The sequence below is a fragment of the Bombina bombina genome, chromosome 3, assembly GCF_027579735.1.
Source record: "Bombina bombina isolate aBomBom1 chromosome 3, aBomBom1.pri, whole genome shotgun sequence".
Classification (NCBI taxonomy): Eukaryota; Metazoa; Chordata; class Amphibia; order Anura; family Bombinatoridae; genus Bombina; species Bombina bombina.
In genome coordinates, this window is record NC_069501.1 from 116,607,252 (window position 1) to 116,632,073 (window position 24,822).

The 24,822-nt window shown below is 40.7% G+C and overlaps 1 protein-coding gene across 1 annotated transcript in view; it reads left to right on the forward strand.

Moving 5' to 3' along the window:
• The window catches only part of SYNJ1 (synaptojanin 1), a 364,762-nt gene that overhangs the window by 221,046 nt on the left and 118,894 nt on the right, over nucleotides 1-24,822 (forward strand). The window contains exon 12 of the mRNA XM_053705173.1: nucleotides 21,429-21,620. Within this exon, the coding sequence (XP_053561148.1) occupies nucleotides 21,429-21,620 (192 nt within the window). The remainder of the gene's footprint in view (nucleotides 1-21,428; nucleotides 21,621-24,822) is intronic.

Genomic DNA, 24,822 nt, shown 5'->3' on the forward strand with positions numbered 1-24,822 from the left:
TGAAAGTTGCTTAAAAGTGCATGCTCTATCTGATTCATGAAAGAAAAAAGTTGAGTTTAGTATCACTTTAATATTCACTATTACAAATAAAGACCTAAATTGCAGTGGTTACAATGGAATGGCACAATAGAAATGGCACCATGACAGTTATGTACTCCCTGGTTAGTAACAACAAGAATGGTGAACTGGACTCCCTTTGCGATAATCATGAACCTGCAATATACTCCAGACCAAAAGCCAGCTCTTATGTCCCGTCTGGTGTGATGAGTATTTATCTGACAAGTGGTGGTGCAGAGTGGTGGCACAGGAGAGGTCAAGCACCCAAGGCAAGGCCTGTACCTTGCTCACATCTGCTGATTGGTCTGAAGCTAAAGTAAACACGCAGGCAGTTGTGAGAATTTTTGAAGAGTTAGGCTTTTAAAGAAACAGTAAAGTAAAAAATAAACTTAAATAGATTAGATAGAGCATACAGGTTTAAACAACTTTCCAATGTACTTCTATCATCAGTTTTGCTTAGTTCTTCTGGTATTCTTTGTTAAACATTAACCATCAGTGAGCTCTGGAGCTTTCAAGTGTCTTTAGCCATCTGGCAACTGTGTTTGTAACTATGTATAACGTTGCTATTAACATTGTTGCAAACACTGCTGCCATAGAATGCTACAGACACTCTATGGCAGCAGAATTTTGCAACTATGTACAATATTGCTATAAACGTTGTTGCAAACACTGCTGCAGAATGGCTAAAGACACGTGCACGCTCCTGAGCTCACCTATGGTTACTTTTTAACAGAGGATACCAAGGGAACTAAGCAAAAATAATAATAGAAGTAAATTGGAAAGTGGTTTTAAAATTGCATTTTCTGTCTGAATCATGAACATTTAATTCAGACTGTACTGACCCTTTAATTTCAAGTGATCGTGGTAATCAGACACCATGTGTTTGTTGAGGTCTGGTTTATGTATGGTTCAAAAAAACTTTCAAAATTGGTTCTCCAAGATTTTACCTTTTATAATGTAATTAACTGTGTAATAACCATTATACTAACTGTCAATCTTAGGTTTCTCATGTTTAATTCATGCTTTCATTCTGCATTAAGTTCTTGCCAGAGAGACCAATAAATTATACATTAGAGGCTGGTATTTAATTCTCTTTGGTCAGCTTCAAGAGTTAACATTGTGACATTTTGTTTTCAGTAGTGCACTACAAGGTGATTTTGAGCCCTTTCAATTTTTTGGCAGATAGTTTTACATTTTTATGATCTTTGTTTTATGAGCTATTTGGAATTCTTAACAAAGTAAACAATTTCTAGTTTCCTTGAGTTTTGAATCTTATCTGATCATGTTACTTTTCAACTAATGGTGAAATATTTTAATACGTGCATGAGTACATCATTTCTTAAATTTCTTTTCTTTCATGTAATTGGCAAGAGTCCATAAGCTAGTGACGTATGGGATATACAATCCTACCAGGAGGGGCAAAGTTTCCCAAACCTCAAAATGCCTATAAATACACCCCTCACCACACCCACAATTCAGTTTTACAAACTTTGCCTCCTATGGAGGTGGTTAAGTAAGTTTGTGCTTGATTTTCTTCGTTGATATGCGCTTCTCAGCATTTTGAAGCCCGATTCCTCTCAGAGTACAGCGTTTGTCAGAGTGATGTGAAGGGAGTATCACCTATTGATTCTATGGCTTTCCTCACAGGAAATCTTTTCAAAGGTTCTCTGTTATCGGTCATAGAGATTCATCTTCTACCTCCCTTTTCAGATTGACGATATACTCTCATATTCCATTACCTCTACTGATACTGTTTCAGTACTGGTTTGGCTATCTGCTATATGTGGATGGGTGTCTTTCGGTAAGTATGTTTCTCTTGTAAAGGTGTATCCAGTCCACGGGTTCATCCATTACTTGTGGGATATTCTCCTTCCCAACAGGAAGTTGCAAGAGGACACCCACAGCAGAGCTGTCTGTATAGCTCCTCCCCTAACTGCCACCCCCAGTCATTCTCTTGCAACTCTCGACAAGAAAGGAAGTATCAAGAGATATGTGGTGACTTAGTGTAGTTTTTTTACCTTCAATCAAAAGTTTGTTATTTTTAAACGGTACCGGCGTTGTACTGTTTTACTCTCAGGCAGAAATTGGAAGAAGAATCGGCCTGGAGGTTGATGATCTTAGCGGTTTGTAACTAAGGTCCATTGCTGTTCTCACACATAACTGAATAGTATGGAAAGAAAACTTCAGTTGGGGGGACGGTTTGCAGATCACCTGCTTTGAGGTATGTTCAGTATATTTTTTTCTAGAGAGATGATACGGTCTAGAAAATGCTGACAATGCCTGGTATATTTGAGGTAAGCCTGATACAGTGATTTAACAAGACTGGGATCATGCTTACAAGATAAGGGTAATATTCATGTTAACTCTCATATTACTTAGTGTAAAAACGTTTGCATAACTTACAGAAAAAACGTTTTTTCTCTGAGGGTGATAAATCTTTATTTGGGGCCTAGTTTTCCACATGGCAGATCACTCCTAGGAGTACTTTTTTAAGGCCCTCTGACATTAAGTGCATGGTGGGAGGGGCCTATTTTCACGCACTTTATTCGCAGTTGATATTCAGACTGAGACATCCAGCTTCCCTAAAGGAGTCCTCTGGCAGCTAGGACCGCTATAGAGGGTTTTTATCCTGCAAAAATCGTGTTTAAGGGCAGGTAGGAGCCACAGCAGAGCTGTGGCAGTGTGTTTGACTGTTTTTTAACGGTTTTACATTTTTTCTAATCCGGTTTGGAGCCTAAGGGGTTAATCATCCATTTGCAAGTGGGTGCAATGCTGCTTTAGTCTCTTATACACACTGTAAAAATTTTGTAGAGTTTACTACTTTTTAACACTGTTTTGCAGTTTATGTGGTAGTTTTTTTCTCTTAAAGGCACAGTACCGTTTTTGTTTAATTGCTGTTTCACATTTATTAAAGTGTTTTCCAAGCTTGCTGGTCTCATTACTAGTCTGTTAAACATGTCTGACATAGAGGAAACTCCTTGTTCATTATGTTTAGAAGCCATTGTGGAACCCCCTCTTAGAATGTGTACCAAATGCACTGACCTTTCTATAAGTTATAAAGACCATATTATGGGTTTTAGAGATTTATCACCAGAGGTTTCTCAGACTGACAAAAGGGAGGTCAAACCACCTAGCTCTCCCAATGTGTCAGAACCTATATCTCCCGCGCAAGTGACGCCAAGTACATCTGGCGCGTCCAATGCGTTTACCTTACAAGACATGGCGGCAGTTATGAATCATGACCTCACAGAGGTATTGTCCAAACTGCCAGGGTTACAAGGAAAGCGAGACAGCTCTGGGGCTAGAACAAATGCAGAGCTTTCTTACGCTTTAGTAGCTATGTCTAATATACCCTCACAATGTACAGAAGCTGAAGCAGGAGAGCTTCTATCTGTGGGTGACATTTCTGATTCAGGGAAGGCGTTACTTCAGTCTGACTCTGAAATGACAGCATTTAAATTTAAGCTTGAACACCTCCGCTTGTTGCTCAGGGAGGTTTTAGCAACTCTGGATGACTGTGACACCATTGTAGTCCCAGAGAAATTGTGTAAAATGGACAAATACTTTGCAGTGCCTGTTTACACTGATGTTTTTCCAATCCCTAAGAGGTTTTCAGAAATTATTACGAAGGAATGGGATAGACCAGGTGTACCGTTCTCTCCCCCTCCTGCTTTTAAAAAGATGTTTCCCATAGATGGCGCTACACGGGACTCGTGGCAGACGGTCCCTAAGATGGAGGGAGCAGTATCTACCCTAGCTAAGCGTACAACTATCCCCGTCGAGGACAGTTGTGCTTTTCTAGATCCAATGGATAAAAAATTAGAGGGTTTCCTTAAGAAAATCTTTATACAACAAGGTTTTATTCTCCAGCCTCTTGAATGCATTGCCCCAGTCACTGCTGCAGCGGCATTCTGGTTCGAGTCTCTTGAAGAGGCTCTACAGGTGGAGACCCAGTTGGATGATATCCTAGACAGGCTTAAAGCTCTTAAGTTAGCCAATTCATTTATTTCTGATGCCGTTTTTCATTTAACTAAGCTAACGGCTAAGAATTCAGGTTTTTGCCATTCAGGCGCGTAGGGCGCTATGGCTTAAATCCTGGTCAGCTGACGTTACTTTAAAGTCTAAGCTTCTCAACATCCCCTTCAAAGGGCAGACCCTATTCGAGCTTGGACTGAAGGAGATCATTTCTGATATTACTGGAGGAAAAGGCCACGCCCTTCCCCAGGATAGGTCCAACAAATTAAGGACCAAACAGACTAATTTCTCTTGTTAAGTGTATCCAGTCCACGGATCATCCATTACTTATGGGATATTAACTCCTCCCCAACAGGAAGTGCAAGAGGATTCACCCAGCAGAGCTGCTATATAGCTCCTCCCCTAACTGCCATTCCCAGTCATTCTCTTGCACCCAACGAATAGATAGGATGTGTGAGAGGACTGTAGTGATTATACTTAGTTTCATACCTTCAGTCAAAAGTTTGTTATTTTATAATAGCACCGGAGTGTGTTATTCCTTCTCTGGTAGAATTTGAAGAAGAATCTACCTGAGTTTTTCTATGATTTTAGCCGGAGTAGTTAAGATCATATTGCTGTTTCTCGGCCATCTGAGGAGAGGTAAACTTCAGATCAGGGGACAGCGGGCAGATTAATCTGCAAAGAGGTATGTAGCAGCTTATTATTTTCTGACAATGGAATTGATGAGAAAATTCTGCCATACCGATATAATGTAAACTCAGCCTTAAATGCAGTAGCAGCAACTGGTATCAGGCTGTCATGTATGTATATTTTACACTTCAGTATTCTGGGGAATGGCACTTCACTGGAATTATACTGTATGCATAAAACTTTAGCCTAATTTGCAGGGACTAGCAACAGGCTTTTTAATAACACTCAATTTATTAATGTTAAACGTTTTTTGCTGGCATGTAAAATCGTTTAATTTTCTGAGGTACTGGGTGAAAAAATGTTTTGGGCACTATTTTTTTCCACTTGGCAGTCGTTTTATTTAATTTCTGACAGTTTACTGATCTCTCTCACTGTTAGCTATCAGGGTTAGTTATCCTTTGCTAATGGGAGCAATCCTTTGCTAATGGGAGCAATCCTTTGCTAAAATTGTGTTTTTTACAAAGATTTGATGCTATAACTTTTCAGTTTATTAATTTTCAACTGTCATAACTTTTTCTGTGCTTCTTATAGGCACAGTACGTTTTCATATTATAGTAAATTACTTGAAAAGTATTACCAAGTTGCTAGTTTATTTGCTAGTGTGTTAAACATGTCTGATTCAGAGGAAGATATCTGTGCTATATGTGCTAAAGCCAAAGTGGAGCCCAATAGAAATTTATGTACTAACTGTATTGATGCTACTTTAAATAAAAGTCAATCTGTACAAATTGAACATATTTCACCAAACAACGAGGGGAGAGTTATGCCGACTAACTCGCCTCACGTGTCAGTACCTGCATCTCCCGCTCGGGAGGTGCGTGATATTGTAGCGCCGAGTACATCTGGGCGGCCATTACAAATCACATTACAGGATATGGCTACTGTTATGACTGAAGTTTTGGCTAAATTACCAGAACTAAGAGGTAAGCGTGATCACTCTGGGGTGAGAACAGAGTGCGCTGATAATATTAGGGCCATGTCAGACACTGCGTCACAATTTGCAGAACATGAGGACGGAGAGCTTCATTCTGCGGGTGACGGTTCTGATCCAAACAAACTGGATTCAGATATTTCAAATTTTAAATTTAAGCTGGAAAACCTCCGTGTATTACTAGGGGAGGTGTTAGCGGCTCTGAATGATTGTAACACAGTTGCAATACCAGAGAAAATGTGTAGGTTGGATAAATATTTTGCGGTACCGGCGAGTACTGACGTTTTTCCTATACCTAAGAGACTTACTGAAATTGTTACTAAGGAGTGGGATAGACCCGGTGTGCCGTTCTCACCCCCTCCGATATTTAGAAAGATGTTTCCAATAGACGCCACCACACGGGACTTATGGCAAACGGTCCCTAAGGTGGAGGGAGCAGTTTCTACTTTAGCTAAGCGTACCACTATCCCGGTGGAGGATAGCTGTGCCTTTTCAGATCCAATGGATAAAAAGTTAGAGGGTTACCTTAAGAAAATGTTTGTTCAACAAGGTTTTATATTGCAACCTCTTGCATGCATTGCGCCTGTCACGGCTGCAGCAGCATTTTGGTTTGAGTTTCTGGAAGAGACACTTGAATCAGCTCTATTAGATGAGATTACACACAAGCTTAAAGCCCTTAAGTTAGCTAACTCATTTATTTCAGATGCCGTAGTACATTTAACTAAACTTACGGCTAAGAATTCCGGATTCGCCATTCAGGCACGCAGAGCACTGTGGCTAAAATCCTGGTCAGCTGACGTTACTTCTAAATCTAAATTGCTTAATATACCTTTCAAAGGGCAGACCTTATTCGGGCCCGGGTTGAAAGAAATTATCGCTGACATTACAGGAGGTAAAGGCCATGCCCTGCCTCAAGACAGAGCCAAACCTAAGGCTAGACAGTCTAATTTTCGTTCCTTTCGTAATTTCAAAGCAGGAGCAGCATCAACTTCCTCTGCACCAAAACAGGAAGGAGCTGTTGCTCACTACAGACAAGGCTGGAGACCTAACCAGTCCTGGAACAAGGGCAAGCAGGCCAGGAAACCTGCTGCTGCCCCTAAGACAGCATGAATCGAGGGCCCCCGATCCGGGAACGGATCTAGTGGGGGGCAGACTTTCTCTCTTCGCCCAGGCTTGGGCAAGAGATGTCCAGGATCCCTGGGCGTTAGAGATCATATCTCAGGGATACCTTCTAGACTTCAAATTCTCTCCCCCAAGAGGGAGATTTCATCTGTCAAGGTTGTCAACAAACCAAATAAAGAAAGAGGCGTTTCTACGCTGCGTACAAAATCTTTTATTAATGGGAGTGATCCATCCGGTTCCGCGGTCGGAACAAGGACAAGGGTTTTACTCAAATCTGTTTGTGGTTCCCAAAAAAGAGGGAACTTTCAGGCCAATCTTGGATTTAAAGATCCTAAACAAATTCCTAAGAGTTCCATCGTTCAAAATGGAAACTATTCGGACAATTTTACCCATGATCCAAAAGGGTCAGTACATGACCACAGTGGATTTAAAGGATGCTTACCTTCACATACCGATTCACAAAGATCTTTACCGGTATCTAAGGTTTGCCTTTCTAGACAGGCATTACCAGTTTGTAGCTCTTCCATTCGGATTGGCTACGGCTCCGAGAATCTTCACAAAGGTTCTGGGTGCTCTTCTGGCGGTACTAAGACCGCGAGGAATTGCGGTAGCTCCGTACCTAGACGACATTCTGATACAAGCTTCAAGCTTTCAAACTACCAAGTCTCATACAGAGTTAGTACTGGCATTTCTAAGGTCGCATGGATGGAAGGTGAACGAAAAGAAGAGTTCTCTCTTTCCACTCACAAGAGTTCCCTTCTTGGGGACTCTTATAGATTCTGTAGAAATGAAGATTTACCTGACAGAAGACAGGTTAACAAAGCTTCAAAATGCATGCCGTGTCCTTCATTCCATTCAACACCCGTCAGTAGCTCAATGCATGGAGGTGATCGGCTTAATGGTAGCAGCAATGGACATAGTACCCTTTGCACGCCTACATCTCAGACCGCTGCAATTGTGCATGCTAAGTCAGTGGAATGGGGATTACTCAGACTTGTCCCCTACTCTGAATCTGGATCAAGAGACCAGAAATTCTCTTCTATGGTGGCTTTCTCGGCCACATCTGTCCAGGGGGATGCCATTCAGCAGGCCGGACTGGACAATTGTAACAACAGACGCCAGCCTACTAGGTTGGGGCGCTGTCTGGAATTCTCTGAAGGCTCAGGGACAATGGAATCAGGAGGAGAGTCTCCTACCAATAAACATTCTGGAATTGAGAGCAGTTCTCAATGCCCTTCTGGCTTGGCCCCAGTTAACAACTCAGGGGTTCATCAGGTTTCAGTCGGACAACATCACGACTGTAGCTTACATCAACCATCAGGGAGGGACAAGAAGCTCCCTAGCAATGATGGAAGTATCAAAGATAATTCGCTGGGCAGAGTCTCACTCTTGCCACCTGTCAGCAATCCACATCCCGGGAGTGGAGAACTGGGAGGCGGATTTCTTAAGTCGTCAGACTTTTCATCCGGGGGAGTGGGAACTTCATCCGGAGGTCTTTGCCCAAATACTTCGACGTTGGGGCAAACCAGAGATAGATCTCATGGCGTCTCGACAGAACGCCAAGCTTCCTCGTTACGGGTCCAGATCCAGGGATCCGGGAGCGGTTCTGATAGATGCTTTGACAGCACCTTGGACCTTCGGGATGGCTTATGTGTTTCCACCCTTCCCGATGCTTCCTCGATTGATTGCCAGAATCAAACAGGAGAGAGCATCAGTGATTCTAATAGCGCCTGCATGGCCACGCAGGACTTGGTATGCAGATCTAGTGGACATGTCATCCTGTCCACCTTGGTCGCTACCTCTGAAACAGGACCTTCTGATCCAGGGTCCCTTCAAACATCAAAATCTAATTTCTCTGAAGCTGACTGCTTGGAAATTGAAAGCTTGATTTTATCAAAACGTGGTTTTTCTGAGTCAGTTATTGATACCTTAATACAGGCTAGGAAGCCTGTTACCAGAAAGATTTACCATAAGATATGGTGCAAATACTTATATTGGTGCGAATCCAAGAGTTACTCATGGAGTAAGGTTAGGATTCCGAGGATATTGTCTTTTCTACAAGAAGGTTTAGAAAAGGGTTTATCCGCTAGTTCCTTAAAGGGATAGATTTCAGCTCTGTCCATTCTTTTACACAAACGTCTGTCAGAAGTTCCGGACGTTCAAGCTTTTTGTCAGGCTTTAGCTAGGATCAAGCCTGTGTTTAAAACTGTTGCTCCACCATGGAGTTTGATCTTAGTTCTTAATGTTTTACAGGGGGTTCCGTTTGAACCCCTTCATTCCATTGATATCAAGTTGTTATCTTGGAAAGTTCTGTTTTTAATGGCGATTTCCTCGGCTCGAAGAGTCTCTGAGTTATCTGCCTTACATTGTGATTCTCCTTATCTGATTTTTCATTCAGACAAGGTAGTTCTGCGTACTAAACCTGGGTTCCTACCTAAGGTGGTCACTAACAGGAATATCAATCAAGAGATTGTGGTTCCATCTTTGTGTCCTAATCCTTCTTCGAAAAAGGAACGTCTGCTACACAATCTAGATGTAGTCCGTGCCCTGAAATTTTATCTACAGGCAACTAAGGATTTTCGACAAACGTCTTCCCTGTTTGTCGTTTATTCTGGTCAGAGGAGAGGTCAAAAAGCTTCGGCTACCTCTCTCTCCTTTTGGCTTCGTAGCATAATACGGTTAGCCTATGAGACTGCTGGACAGCAGCCTCCTGAAAGAATTACAGCACATTCTACTAGAGCTGTGGCTTCCACTTGGGCCTTTAAGAATGAGGCTTCTGTTGAACAGATTTGCAAGGCTGCAACTTGGTCTTCTCTTCATACTTCGGAGGCTGTTTTTGGGAGAAAGGTTCTTCAGGCAGTGGTTCCTTCCGTATAAAGAGCCTGCCTGTCCCTCCCGTCATCCGTGTACTTTAGCTTTGGTATTGGTATCCCATAAGTAATGGATGATCCGTGGACTGGATACACTTAACAAGAGAAAACATAATTTATGCTTACCTGATAAATTTATTTCTCTTGTGGTGTATCCAGTCCACGGCCCGCCCTGTCACTTTAAGGCAGGTAATTTTTCCATTAAACTACAGTCACCACTGCACCCTATGGTTTTCCTTTCTCTGCATGTTTTCGGTCGAATGACTGGTAATGGCAGTTAGGGGAGGAGCTATATAGCAGCTCTGCTGGGTGAATCCTCTTGCACTTCCTGTTGGGGAGGAGTTAATATCCCATAAGTAATGGATGATCCGTGGACTGGATACACCACAAGAGAAATAAATTTATCAGGTAAGCATAAATTATGTTTTTCGTTCCTTTCGAAACTTCAAGAGTGGCGCAGCTTCAACTTCCTCTATTGCAAAACAAGAAGGAATTTTTGCCCAGTCCAAGCCAGTCTGGAGACCTAACCAGGCTTGGAGCAAGGGAAAGCAGGCCCAAAAACCTGCTGCTGCCTCTAAAACAGCGTGAAGGAGTAGCCCCCGATCCGGGACCGGATCTAGTTGGGGGCAGACTTTCTCTCTTCGCCCAGGCTTGGGCAAGAGACGTCCAGGATCCCTGGGCTCTGGAGATTGTTTCCCAGGGATATCTTCTGGATTTCAAAGCCTCATCTCCAAAAGGGAGATTTCATCTTTCACAATTATCTGCAAACCAGATAAAGAGAGAGGCATTCTTACGTTGTGTTCAAGACCTTCTGGTCATGGGAGTGATCCACCCAGTTCCAAGGGAGGAACAGGGGCAAGGATTCTATTCAAATCTGTTTATAGTTCCCAAAAAAAGAGGGAACTTTCAGACCAATCTTGGATCTCAAGATCCTAAACAAATTTCTCAGGGTCCCATCCTTCAAGATGGAGACTATTCGAACCATCCTACCTATGATCCAGGAGGGTCAATATATGACTACCGTGGACTTAAAGGATGCTTATCTCCACATTCCGATACACAGAGATCATCATTGGTTTCTCAGGTTTGCCTTCCTAGACAGGCATTACCAGTTTGTGGCTGTTCCCTTCGGGTTAGCCACGGCACGGCACGAAGGTTCTAGGGTCCCTACTGGCGGTTCTAAGGCCACGAGGCATAGCGGTGGCTCCTTACCTAGACGACATTCTGATACAGGCGTCGAATTTTCAGATCGCCAAGTCCCATACGGACATTGTTCTGGCATTCCTGAGGTCTCATGGGTGGAAGGTTAACGAAGAAAAGAGTTATCTCTCCCCTCTCACAAGAGTTTCCTTCCTAGGAACTCTGATAGATTCAGTAGAAATGAAGATTTTTCTGACAGAGGTCAGGTTGTCAAAGATTCTAACTTCCTGCCGTGCTCTTTATTCCACTTCTCAGCCGTCAGTGGCTCAGTGTATGGAAGTAATCGGCTTAATGGTAGCGGCAATGGACATATTTCCGTTTGCCCGCCTACATCTCAGACCACTGCAACTTTGCATGCTCAATCAGTGGAATGGGGATTATATAGATTTGTCCCCTCTGCTAAATCTGGACCAAGAGACCAGAGATTCTCTTCTCTGGTGGCTATCTCGGGTTCATCTGTCCAGGGGAATGAGCTTCCGCAGGCCAGAATGGACTATAGTGACGACAGATGCCAGCCTTCTGGGCTGGGGCGCAGTCTGGAACTCCCTGAAGGCTCAGGGTTCGTGGACTCAGGAGGAAGCCCTCCTTCCAATAAACATTCTGGAACTAAGAGCGATATTCAATGCTCTTCAGGCTTGGCCTCAGCTAGCTGCGGTCAGGTTCATCAGATTTCAGTTAGACAACATCACAACTGTAGCCTATATCAACCATCAGGGGGGTACAAAGAGCCCCCTGGCGAAGTTGGAGGTTTCAAAGATAATTCTATGGGCAGAGGTTCACTCTTGCCATCTCTCAGCTATCCATATCCCAGGAGTAGAGAACTGGGAGGCGGTAAGTCGGCAAACTTTTCATCCGGGGGAGCGGGAGCTCCATCCGGAGGTATTTGCCCAGTTGATTCAACTATGGGGCAAACCAGAATTGGATCTCATGGCGTCTCGTCAGAACGCCAAGCTTCCTCGTTACGGGTCCAGGTCCAGGGATCCAAGGCAGCGCTGATAGATACTCTAGCAGCGCCCTGGTCCTTTAGCCTGGCTTATGTGTTTCCACCGTTTCCTCTGCTCCCTCGTCTGCTTGCCAAGATCAAGCAGGAGAGAGCTTCGGTGATTTTGATAGCTCCTGCGTGGCCACGCAGGACTTGGTATGCAGATCTGGTGGACATGTCATCCTTTCCACCATGGACTCTACCGCTGAGGCAGGACCTTCTACTTCAAGGTCCTTTCAAACATTCAAATCTAATTTCTCTGCGTCTGACTGCTTGGAGATTGAACGCTTGATTCTATCAAAGCGTGGTTTTTCCGAGTCGGTCATTGATACCTTAATTCAGGCTCGAAAGCCTGTCACCAGGAAAATCTATCATAAGCTATGGTGTAAATATCTTCATTGGTGTGAATCCAAGGGTTACTCATGGAGTAAAGTCAGGATTCCTAGAATCTTATCCTTTCTCCAAGAGGGATTGGAGAAAGGATTGTCTGCTAGTTCCTTAAAGGGACAGATTTCTGCTCTGTCTATTCTTTTGCACAAACATCTGGCTGAGGTTCCAGACGTTCAGGCGTTTTGTCAGGCTTTAGTTAGAATTAAGCCTGTGTTTAAACCTGTTGCTCCGCCATGGAGTTTAAATTTAGTTCTTAATGTTCTTCAAGGGGTTCCGTTTGAATCTTTGCATTCCATAGATATTAAACTTTTATCTTGGAAAGTTCTGTTTCTAGTAGCTATCTCCTCGGCTCGAAGAGTTTCGGAGTTCTTTGCTTTACAGTGTGATTCCCCTTATCTGATTTTCCATGCAGGTAGTATCTAATAAGAACATCAATCAGGAGATTGTTGTTCCTTCATTATGTCCTAATCCTTCCTCAAAGAAGGAATGTCTTTTACACAATCTTGATGTGGTTCATTCTTTAAAGTTTTATTTACAAGCTACGAAGGATTTTCGTCAAACATCTGCTTTGTTTGTTGTCTATTCTGGACAGAGGAGAGGCCAAAAGGCTTCGGCAACTTCTCTTTCTTTTTGGCTGAGAAGCATAATCCGCTTAGCTTATGAGACTGCTGGCCAGAAGCCTCCTGAAAGAATTACAGCTCATTCCACTAGAGCGGTGGCTTCCACATGGGCTTTTAAAAATGAGGCCTCTGTTGAACAGATTTGTAAGGCGGCGACTTGGTCTTCGCTTCACACTTTTTCTAAATTCTACAAATTCGATACTTTTGCTTCTTCTGAGGCTATTTTTGGGAGAAAGGTCTTACAGGCAGTGGTGCCTTCCATTTAAGTTCCTGCCTTGTCCCTCCCTTCATCCGTGTCCTAAAGCTTTGGTATTGGTATCCCACAAGTAATGGATGAACCCGTGGACTGGATACACCTTTACAAGAGAAAACTAAATTTATGCTTACCTGATAAATTTATTTCTCTTGTGGTGTATCCAGTCCACGGCCCGCCCTGTCATTTTAAGGCAGGTGTTTTTTATTTTTAAACTACAGTCATTACTGCACCCTATAGTTTCTCCTTTTTTCTTGCTTGTCTTCGGTCGAATGACTGGGGGTGGCAGTTAGGGGAGGAGCTATATAGACAGCTCTGCTGTGGGTGTCCTCTTGCAACTTCCTGTTGGGAAGGAGAATATCCCACAAGTAATGGATGAACCCGTGGACTGGATACACCACAAGAGAAATAAATTTATCAGGTAAGCATAAATTTTGTTTTTCATTACTTAAGACACTCTCGGCTATGGTTTGGCACTTTATGTATTAATATAAAGTTTTAAATATATGTATTGTACTTATATTTGCCATGAGTCAGGTTTATGTATATTTCCTTTTGCAGACTATCAGTTTTATATAGGGAAAATATTTAGGAAGTTATTTTTTCTTACCTGGGGTATAGTCTTTTTCTTCAAAGTGACTGCTTTTTCATTAAATTTCGCTGGCAAAATTAGGCTTGCGAGGTCGCAATATGCTGATATTTATTGCGTCATTTTTGGCGTGAAGGTACGTTGACGCAAATTCGTAATTTCTGGCGTCTTAGTTTACGCCAGTTTTTCTTGCACAAGGTTGCGTCTGCTATGACGCGAGTTGCGTCATTTCCGGATGTTGTTAGGGCCAAAAAATTTCATTTTGCGTTGTGCGTCATACTTCCCGCCAAATAATTTAATTATTTAAGCCCCACTTCCTATATGCCTCCTGCCTTTTTTTATGCTCAGTGGGCTATGCTGTTTGCATTTTTCCCATTCCTGAAACTGCCATACAAGGAAATTGATAATTTTGCTTTATATGTTGTTTTTTTCTCTTACATTTGCAAGATGTCTCAGAAACAACTGATGGAATCCTGCTGGCTGATAGCAGTTCTACCAAAGCTAAGTGTATCTGTTGTAAGTTAGCAGAGATTATATCTCCAGCTGTAGTATGTAACTGTTGTCATGATAAACTTTTACATGCGGAGAATGTATCCATCAGTGCAAATACAATGCCTGTTGTTCCTTCAACATCTAATGTACATGATATCCCTGTGAATATAAAAGATTTATTGCTGATGCGATTCAGAAGGCTTTGTCTGCTATTCTGCCTTCTAATAAACGTAAAAGGTCTTTTAAAACTTCTCATAAAGTTGATGAAATTTCAAGTAACCGAAAACATACTGAATTATCCTCCTCCTGATGAGGATCTACCTGATTCAGAAGATCCTACCTCAGATATTGACACTGACAAATCTACTTATCTCTTTAAGATGGAGTATATTTACGTTCCTTGCTAAAGAAGGTGTTGATTACTTTGGATATTGAGGAATCTAGTCCTCTTGATACTAAAACTAGTAAACGTTTAAATTCTGTCTATAAACCTCCTGTGGTTACTCCAGAGGTTTTTCCAGTTCCTGATGCGATTTCGGATATGATTTCAAAGGAATGGGATAGGCCTGGTACTTCTTTTATTCCTTCTTCTAGGTTTAAAAAGTTGTATAGTTTGCCAGCAGCTAAATTTGAGTTTTGGGAATAAATCCCCAAAGTTGATGGGGCTATCTCTACTCTTGCCAAACGTACTACTATTCCTTTGGAATATAGTACTTCTTTTAAGGATCCTTTAGATAGGAAACTTGAATCTTATCTAAGGAAAGCTTATTTATTTTCTGGCTATATTCTTAAAGGGACAGTCTACACCAAAATGTTTATTGTTTAAAAAGATAGATAATCCCTTTATTACCCATTCCCCAGTTTTGCGTAACCAACACAGTTATATTAATATATGTTTTACCTCTGTGATTATCTTGTATCTAAGCCTCTGCAGACTGCCCCCTTATCTTAGTGCTTTTGACAGACATGCAGTTTAGCAAGTCAGCGCAGACTCCTAAATAACTCCACGGGAGTGAGCACAATGTTAGCTATATGACACACATGAACTAGTACTGTCTAACTTTGAAAAACATTCAAAATGCTCTGAGCTAAGATGCGGTTTTCAACAGTTAAGAAATCAGTTTGAACCTACCTAGGTTTAGCTTTTCAAAAATACCACCAAAGTAACAAAGCAAATTTAATGATAAAAGTCAATTGGAAAGTTGTTTAAAATTGCATGCCTTATCTGAATCAGGAAAGATTCATTTTGACTAGACTGTCCCTTTAAGTCTGCTATATCTATGGCTGATGTTGCAGCTGAGTCAACTTTTTGGTTGGAAAGCTTAGCGCAACAGGAAACAGATTCTGATTTGTCTAGCATTGTTCGCTTGCTTCAACATGCTAATCATTTTATCTGTGATGCTATTTTTGATATCCTCAAAATTTATGTTAAATTTATGTCTTTAGCTATTTTAGCTAGAAGAGCTTTTGTGGCTCAAAGATTGGAATGCTGACATGGTATCTAAGTCTAGATTACTATCTCTTTCTTTCCAAGGTAACAATTTATTTGGCTCTCAGTTGTATTCTATTATTTCAACTGTCACTGGGGGGAAGAAAAGGGAGTTTTTTTTTGCCTCAGGGTAAAAGATCTAAGGGTAAATCTAAAGCTTCTAATAGTTTTCGTTCTTTTCGACAGAATAAGAAACAGCCAATCATTCTGCCATAGAATCTGGTTCCAATTGGAAACCTTCTTCAAGTTGGAATAAATCCAAGCCTTTTAAGAAACCAAAGCCAGCCCCAAGTCTGCATGAAGGTGCGGCCCTCATTCCAGTTTAGCTGGTAGAGGGCAGATTAAAATTTTTCCAAGACATTTGGGCAGATTCTGTCCAAAATCAGTGGATTCAGAGTATTGTCTCTCAAGGGTATCAAATAGGATTCAGAGTAAGACCTCCTGTGAGAAGATTCTTTCTTTCTCACGTTCCAGCAAATCCGGTGAAGGCTCAGGCTTTTCTGAAGTAATTTTCAGATCTAGAGCTTTCAGGGGTAATCATTCCAGTTATGTTTCAGGAACAGGGTCTGGGGCTTTATTCAAATCTATTCATTATCCCAAAGAAAGAAGATTCATTCAGGCCAGTTCTGGATCTTAAAATTTTTAATCGTTTTGTTAGTGCTAACTTTCAAAATGGTGACTATAAGGACTATTCTGCCTTTTGTTCAGCAAGGTCATTATGTCCACAATAGACTTACAGGATGCATATCTTCATGTTCCAATTCATCCAGACCACTATCGATTTTTGAGATTATCTTTTCTAGACGAGCATTACCAATTTGTTGCTCTTTTATTTGGCCTAAAGACAGCTCCAAGAATTTTTTTGAAGGTTCTCTGTGCCCTACTCACTGTAATCAGAGAACAGGGTATTGCGTTGTTTCCTTATTTGGACGATATCTTGGTACTAGCTCAGTCTTTACATTCTGCCAAATCTCACACAAATCAACTTATGTTGTTTCTTCAAAGACATCGCTGGAGGATCAATTTACCAAAAAGTTCCTTGATTCCTCAGACAAGGGTCACCTTTTTAGGTTTCCAGATAGATTCAGTGTCCATGTCTCTAACAGACAAGAGACAAATAAAATTGGTTTCAGCTTGTCGAAAACCTTCAGTCTCAATCATTCCCTTCAGTGGCTATGTGCATGAAGTTTTAGGTCTCATGACTGCAGCATCGGACGCAATCCTCTTTGCTCGTTTTCATATGAGACCTCTTCAGTTTTGTATGCTGAATCACTGGTGCAGGGATTATACAAAGATATCACAATTCATATCCTTAAATCCCAATGTTCGACTCTCTCTGACTTGGTGGTTAGATCACCACTGTATAGTTCAAGGGGCCTCTTGTTTGTCCAACCTGGACTGTAATCACAACAGATGGAAGTTTTTCTGGTTGGGGAGCTGTCTGGGTATCTCTGACAGCACAAGGGGTGTGGAAATCTCAAGAGGCGAGATTACCAATCAATATTTTAGAACGCCATGCTATTTTAAGGGCTCTTCAGTTTTGGCCTCTGTTGAAGAGAGAACCATTTATTGGTTTTCAGACAGACAATATCACAACTGTGGCATATATCAATCATCCGAGTGGGACTCACAGTCCCCTAGCTATGGAAGAAGTATCTTGGATACTTTCTTGGGCGGAATTCAGCTCTTGTCTAATTTCTGCGGTACATATCCCAGGTGTAGACAACTGGGAAGTGGATTATCTCAGCCGTCAGACTTTACATCCGGGGAGTGGTCTCTCCATCCAGATGGGTTTTTTTTTCAGATTGTTCAGATGTGGTGTCTTCCAGAAATAGATTTGATGGCCTCCCCCCTAAACAAGAAACTTCCCAGGTACCTGTCCAGGTCCAGGGATCCTCAGGCTGAGTCGGTGGATGCATTAAGTTCCTTGGTTTTACCAACCTACTTATATCTTTCCGCCTCTAGTTCTTCTTCCATGAGTGATCTCCAAGATCATCATGGAACAATCGTTTGTGTTTCTGGTAACACCAGCATGGCCTCACAGGTTTTGGTATGCAGATCTTGTCCGATTGTCCAGTTGCCAACCTTGGCCACTTTTGTTAAGACCAGACCTGTCTCAAGGACCGTTTTTCCATCAGGATCTCAAATCGTTAAATTTGAAGGTATGGAAATTGAACACCTAGTGCTAAGTCATAGAGGTTTGTCTGACCCAGTGATTGATTCTACGTTACAGGCTCGTAAATCTGTTTCTAGGAAGATATATTAACGAGTTTGGAAGACTTATATTTCATGGTGTTCTTTTTTACAGTTTCTTCAGGATGGTTTAGATAAAGATTTGTCTGCAAGTTCCTTGAAGGGACAAATCTCTGCTCTTTCTGTTTTATTTCACAGAAAGATTGCTAAGCTTCCTGATATTCACTGTTTTATACAGGCTTTGGTCCGTATTAAGCCTGTCATTAAATCAATCTCTCCTCCTTGGAGTCTTAATTTGGTTTTGAAGGCTTTACAGGCTCCTCCTTTTGAGCCTATGCATTCTTTGGATATTAAACTACTTTCTTGGAAAGTGTTGTTCTTTTTGGCTATCTCTTCTGCTAGAAGAGTTTCCGAGTTATCTGCTCTTTCTTGTGAGTCTCCTTTTCTGATTTTCCATCAGGATAAGGCAGTTTTAGGTAAGTTTTTACCTAAAGTTGTGAATTCTAACAACATTAATAGGGAAATTGTTGTTCCCTCTTTGTGTCCTAATCCTAAGAATTCTTTGGAGAGATCCTTACATTCTCTAGATGTTGTAAGAGCTTTGAAATATTATGTTGAAGCTACTAAAGTTTTCAGAAATACTTCTAGTCTATTTGTTGTCTTTTCTGGTACTAGGAAAGGTCAGAAAGCTTCTGCCATTTCCTTGGCATCTTGGTTAAAGCTTTTGATTAATAAGGCTTATTTGGAGTCGGGTCAGGCCCCGCCTCACAGAATCACAGCTCATTCTACTAGATCAGTTTCCACTTCATGGGCTTTTAAGAATGAAGCTTCAGTTTATCAGATTTGCAAAGCAGCAACTTGGTCTTCTTTGCATACATTTACTAAATTCTACCGCTTTGATGTATTTGCCTCTTCGGAAGCAGTTTTTGGTTTCAGTTTGATTCCTCTGCTTATTTGAAAAACTTATTTTTTTTGGATTTAAATTTTCCAGCGGAAAATTACTGTTTTTATTTTTATCCCTCCCTCCCTAGTGACTCTTCTGTGGAGTACCACATCTTAGGTATTACTATCCCATACGTTACTAGCTCATGGACTCTTGCCAATTACATGAAAGAAAACATAATTTATGTAAGAACTTACCGGATAAATTCATTTCTTTGATATTGGCAAGAGTCCATGAGACCCACCCTTTTTATGGTGGTTATGTTTTTTTGTATAAAGCACAATTATATTTCCAGTTCCCTTTTTTTATGCTTTTTACTCCTTTTTCTATAATCCCATTACTTGACTGTTCGTTAAACTGAATTGTGGGTGTGGTGAGGTGTGTATTTATAGGCATTTTGAGGTTTGGGAAACTGCCCCTCCTGGTAGGATTGTATATCCCATACGTCACTAGCTCATGGACTCTTGCCAATATGAAAGAAATGAATTTATCAGGTAAGTTCTTACATAAATTATGTTTTTTCTTCTTCTTTGTTTAGTTATGAAATCATTTTACTTTAAATTTGTATAGGGGCATACAAGTTATTAGCATGATACAGAATACGGTTTCAATGCTTTTTGTTAGTGTCCTCTTGTGCACATGCGTGAGCAATAATATCAATATCTGTCTAGGCTACGAGCATGGTAAATAAGGAAAAGTGTGTTAAATACAGAGCCAGCATACGGTTGACTTCTATGTTACTTTTAATAATTATGCTTATTTTTTGTCATCTGCCATTAATCGCAAACCTATTTTCTCCCCTATGCTGCGTGATTAGTGTCAGAATTGATGTTGCAATCAGGTATGGTATTTTAGATTGTGACTAAAGCATATAAACTTTATATTTTATATATCTTAAAAAAATACAAACATATTTCATCTTGTATTTAGCATATATAGATTATACCTTATGTTGTGTCCTTTTTGTTTTTACGGTGTTCAACACAAAACATTTTTACCAGCAGGGTGACATTATGATGTAGCTGAGTGGGAGCAGTTTAATATTTTGCAATATTATACAATTTTCAGCTATTTATAAATCCAAAGCACAAATTAAGTGCACATGTCAACAAACTGATTTCATGTATTTTGTGCAAACATTGAAAAAAAACAACTTAATATTAGCTCATTTTAGCTTAACATTGGTGGTTGGTAAAGTCAGCTGTGTGATGTGCCCATTAAAGGGACACTGTACCCAAAAATTTTCTTTTGTGATTCAGATAGAGCATGCAATTTTAAGCAACTTTCTAATTTACTCCTATTATCATTTTTTTTCGTTCTCTTGCTATCTTTATATGAAAAAGAAGGCATCTAAGCTTTTTTTCTTGGTTCAGAACTCTGGACAGCAGTTTTTGATTGGTGGATGAATTTATCCACCAATCAGCAAAGACAACCTAGGTTGTTCACCAAAAATGGGCCGGCATCTAAACTTACATTCTTGCATTTCAAATAAAGATACCAAGAGAATAAAGAACATTTGATGATAGGAGTAAATTAGAAAGTTGCTTAAAATTGCATGCTCTATCTGAATCACGAAAGAAAATTTTTGGGTACAGTGTCCCTTTAAGGCTAGATTACAAGTGGAGCACTAATTTAACGTGCGCCTGTAAAGGGGCAAATTTGCACTTTAATTAACCAACCATTATAAGTGGCTGATTTATGCTACTGCTGGCTCGCGGTAGTACTTTGCGCTAAGCATAATTAACCAGAGGTCAGATCTCTGGTTAATTTAAAAACTGGCCCCCCAATTGTCTTCATAATAAAGTGTACAGTTTCTTTTTAAAAATAAAGAAATTGGCATTTATTTTTTATTTTTTTAACTGCACGAAGCAGTCATAAGGGGTTAAAGTGAGGGGATGTGGGATGTTAGAAAAAAAACGGCACTGAAAAGTGCCATTATATAGGGGTCTATGGGGACTGTGTTTTCCACTATAAATATATGTATATGCTTTTTTATATATTTATACACACACACAACACGACCGGGGACTGCACTCTCATACCGGACCGGTTACACATCCCATGACCCTGCAACATGCCCAGCCCTGGGTGCTCAATGGCACTCACAGGAAGCTGTGCTGTCCCCAGAGTCACAGGCCGTTAAACCCAGATAGGTCTGGGTGCAAAAACCATAGGGAAAATTGAGAGCTTGCATTGTGTGACTGTTTTAGGGTCCCAGGTTTTTGAGAGACCTTGTTGTGGTACCTGGGCTTGTCCCATTTGGCCAAATGCGGTAACTAACCCTTCCATCTTTGCTTTTAATCTTCGCTGAGAGCTTGTAATTGAGTGCTGGACTTTCTCTGCGTGTATATATATCAGAATGAGGCTCAATGGAAGCGCACTTAACCGCAAAGCTTCGATGCAATGTGAGCGCAAGGTTGTATTCACATTGCCCTTTACTTGTAATACCAGCACAGATTTGTGTTTGCCTATATTACTAAGTGGAGCGCAAATATCGTGCTTGTGCTCACTTGTAATCTAGCCCTAAATAGGTACTTGGGAGAACACTGTTATGTATTTTTTTAATTTAATTTGTATGACTATATAGGATTTATCATGTGCTCACTGAATAGATCTTTTGTATTCCGTACAGCATCTCCGAGAGTTCTACAGAGTATGTGTGAAAACTATTATAGGTATTCCAAACCAAGGAAAATTAGAATCTGTGTAGGAACTTGGAATGTCAATGGGGGCAAGCAGTTCCGAAGCATTGCATTTAAACATCAGACTCTAACAGATTGGCTCCTGGATGCACCAAAAATTGCTGGAATTCAGGAATTCCAAGGTAAGATATCGGGCTGCAATTTCATATTCACTGCAAATAAGAACAACATTGCTTCTGCTGTAGTTTAAAGCCACACCTAAAACAGCCGTGCCTATCTGTAATACCAGGCCTTTACAATTTGTAGTGTAAAAACCGCAAGTGATCACAGATTCCTCTTCAATTTTGTCTACATTCAAAATGTTCTTGTAGATGTTTCATCATTCTAGTGTTGATTGTTGTGTAAAAAAAACTGTTGAGAATTTGCAGTTACACTTTATTGTTTAACTTAATAACTTAACTCTAACCCAATCTATATTAATTTCTGCCATTTTCATCCATCGTACCTAGTAATGCTCTGCTGTGGCAGCCTCCTGGATCAAATTTAGCATTCTAACAGCATTCCAATATCACATCTAGTAGCTCTCACTTCTTCTACTGCTGGTCTGTGACTTGCAGTCCCTTATCACTATTCTGACCTACAAGACTTATGTTGCGCTGCACCTTTCCTGTTGTCAGCCTATCACACTCTTCCTTGCTTTTCAAGGCTTTAAATCCTCTCTCAGAACACGCCCCCATAGAGTGATCATGGCGCCCTGATGGATAGAGTGATGATAGGTGGGTATCAGGAGTCCCTCAGAGTAGACTCTACAAGGATTTTATGGAAATCATTGAACTGTATTTCTCAAGGTGATAAATTATGTAAGTAGGCATTGATGTTTATTCTTGTTATAAAAATAGTTAAAGGTACATTAAACAGTAAAACTACAGTATCAGGTTTACAACTTACTACGCTACTGTATTTTCCTCTTGTACCTACAGCTGTCTTCAATGTCATTCTCTTATTTTAACCTTTACAAGTATTAGTGAAGCTCTGCATCTCCACACTGTGTGTCGCTATCTTGGTGCTTATATTTGTTATGTAACCTTTAAGCTCTGCAAAAAAAGTAACTCTTTGACTCTCTACCCCAAGATCTAAACTCAAGTGCAAGGTACAGCTTTCAGAAAGCCAATAACATCACAGATCTTGGAAAGTGCTCTGCTTCTGTCACAAGATACAACAATACGCCAGCTACAAGCACACTGAGCAAGGAGTCCACTTCTGGTTTCCCCTTTTTCCCATAGGGAGACTAAATACACACAGAAGTACACTTACTATTCTATGGTGATTTACCACCTGAGCATAATGCTTTTCACAGAGTAGAATATATATATATATATATATATATATATATATATATATGTATGTATGTTTTAGGATTAGGATTTCCCAATGGCTGTGGGTAAAGCCAATTGTAAGATCATACTTTTGGTCTTTACCTGGGTGTATGTTTATGTGTATATATGCATGTGTGTGTGTGTGTGTATATATGTATGTGTATGTGTATATATATATATATATATATATATATATATATATATATATATATATATATAATAACAACAACAAAAAAAAGGAATTTAGAGGTTTATAGCTATGTTTGACATATTTTTTCAGTTAAAAGATTATCTGATAAGTGATTGTCTTTTAGTCTGTTTTATAGATACACTGGGTGTAGAGATTTTGATGTATTTTTTCCTGTTAGTATAACACACCTGCTAGCAGGTGGTTGTCTGATGTCAGAGAAGGAGGGGAGGGGGCGTGGTCAATGGCTATTTAAGGTTAGAACATTTGTTCATTTGTATTGAGCCTCAGGAGGAGTGTAAGCCCCGAAACGTTGCTCTGTTTTGTACTGCTGCCTATGAAGTAAAGACTTTTGGATTTCAAAATACTTTGGAGTGTCTGCCAGTTTTCTTTTTAATGACACAATGAGTCCATTGATCATCTTAATTACTATTGGGAATATCACTCCTGCCCTGCAGGAGGCAGCAAAGAGCACCACAGCAAAGCTGTTAAATATCACCGCCCTTCCCTCCCAACCCAGTTATTCTCTTTGCCTACTTAGAGCTAGGAAGCAGTAAAGTTTAGGTGTCCGCAAATGATTCTTCAGTCAAGAGTTTATTATTTTAAAAGTAGTACAAAATTGTGCTGCTTTGTTCTGGGGTGTAGACGTAGTCCATATCAGTCTCTTCAGTAGAGCAGTGGTGGCTTTAGAGCAATGGGAACTTGTGGGACATAATTCTCACTGCGCCTCCCATACATTTATGCTGCCCTATTCCTGGAAGTGTGAGTAAGATGACTCAGTCTTTATCTATCGTTCCACAGGTCCATGTGAGGGAGAGGTCCTCTCAAACCTGATGAACTGCCTTGCTGCCTGGCAGAGTTATAAGGTAAGTGCTGACTTTATTTTTTCTGGGACTGGAGAAAAGGACTCAGAAAAAGGTTGGGCACTTTTATTTCCTATGGAAAGGATCTATATGATATTCCTAATGTATTATAGAGGGATCATATAGGGCAGCATTGGCAGGCACTGGGGATCGAGGAGTTCAGGCTCAATGTGGATACTCTGTCAGTTTTTATTACGGGGTTTTTCACTTAAAATGTCGGCTAACATGTTAGTAGGAACACGCCCACGATGGGCGGGGCTGGTGTGGCGGTTGTATTATGTGCTGCGCACATACTTCTCTTCATTACGATATCAGAATGAGAGAAAATCTAATCTTGCCGTTTTTGTTAGTGAAACGGATTTATGGGGACATAATTGAACAGTGTTCAAAATATAACACAGTTTTTCTCCTCGGATGTCCCAAAACTTTTTTATTAATACAGTGCCATGCCTTTCCTCCCTATTCCCTTGCTACAGGGAGAGCGTTAGAGGAAATGTTAAAAAAAAATCAGTGTGTAGGGTTTCTGTCCTGACTAGATCTATACCGAACTTCCCTCTCATAAGCTTTAAGAGGAGGCTATTTTGGTATCACCTGAGGGTAAGATTTCAGATTCAGTCAGTGTAATTCCTTCCTCTGATGCTGAAGTTGTATCCTTCAGATTTAGCTAGAGCTCCTCTGTTTACTACGTAAGGAGGTTTTAGCTACCCTGGAGTGGCCTGGACGTCTCTGATACTACGGTCATAGTCAATCCAAAACAAGTTCTGTATCGTGACCTCCATGGCGGAAGTTTTTCTTGTACCAGATAGGGCTACATTGATTATTACTATGGAATGAGAGAGAGTATTCTTTTTTCTCCATTCCCTATAGTTATAAGAGGTTCCTCACTATCAAGGAATATTGGTAGACGGTACCCAAAGGGCAATTTCCATGATAGCCATGAAAGCTACTATTCCCATAG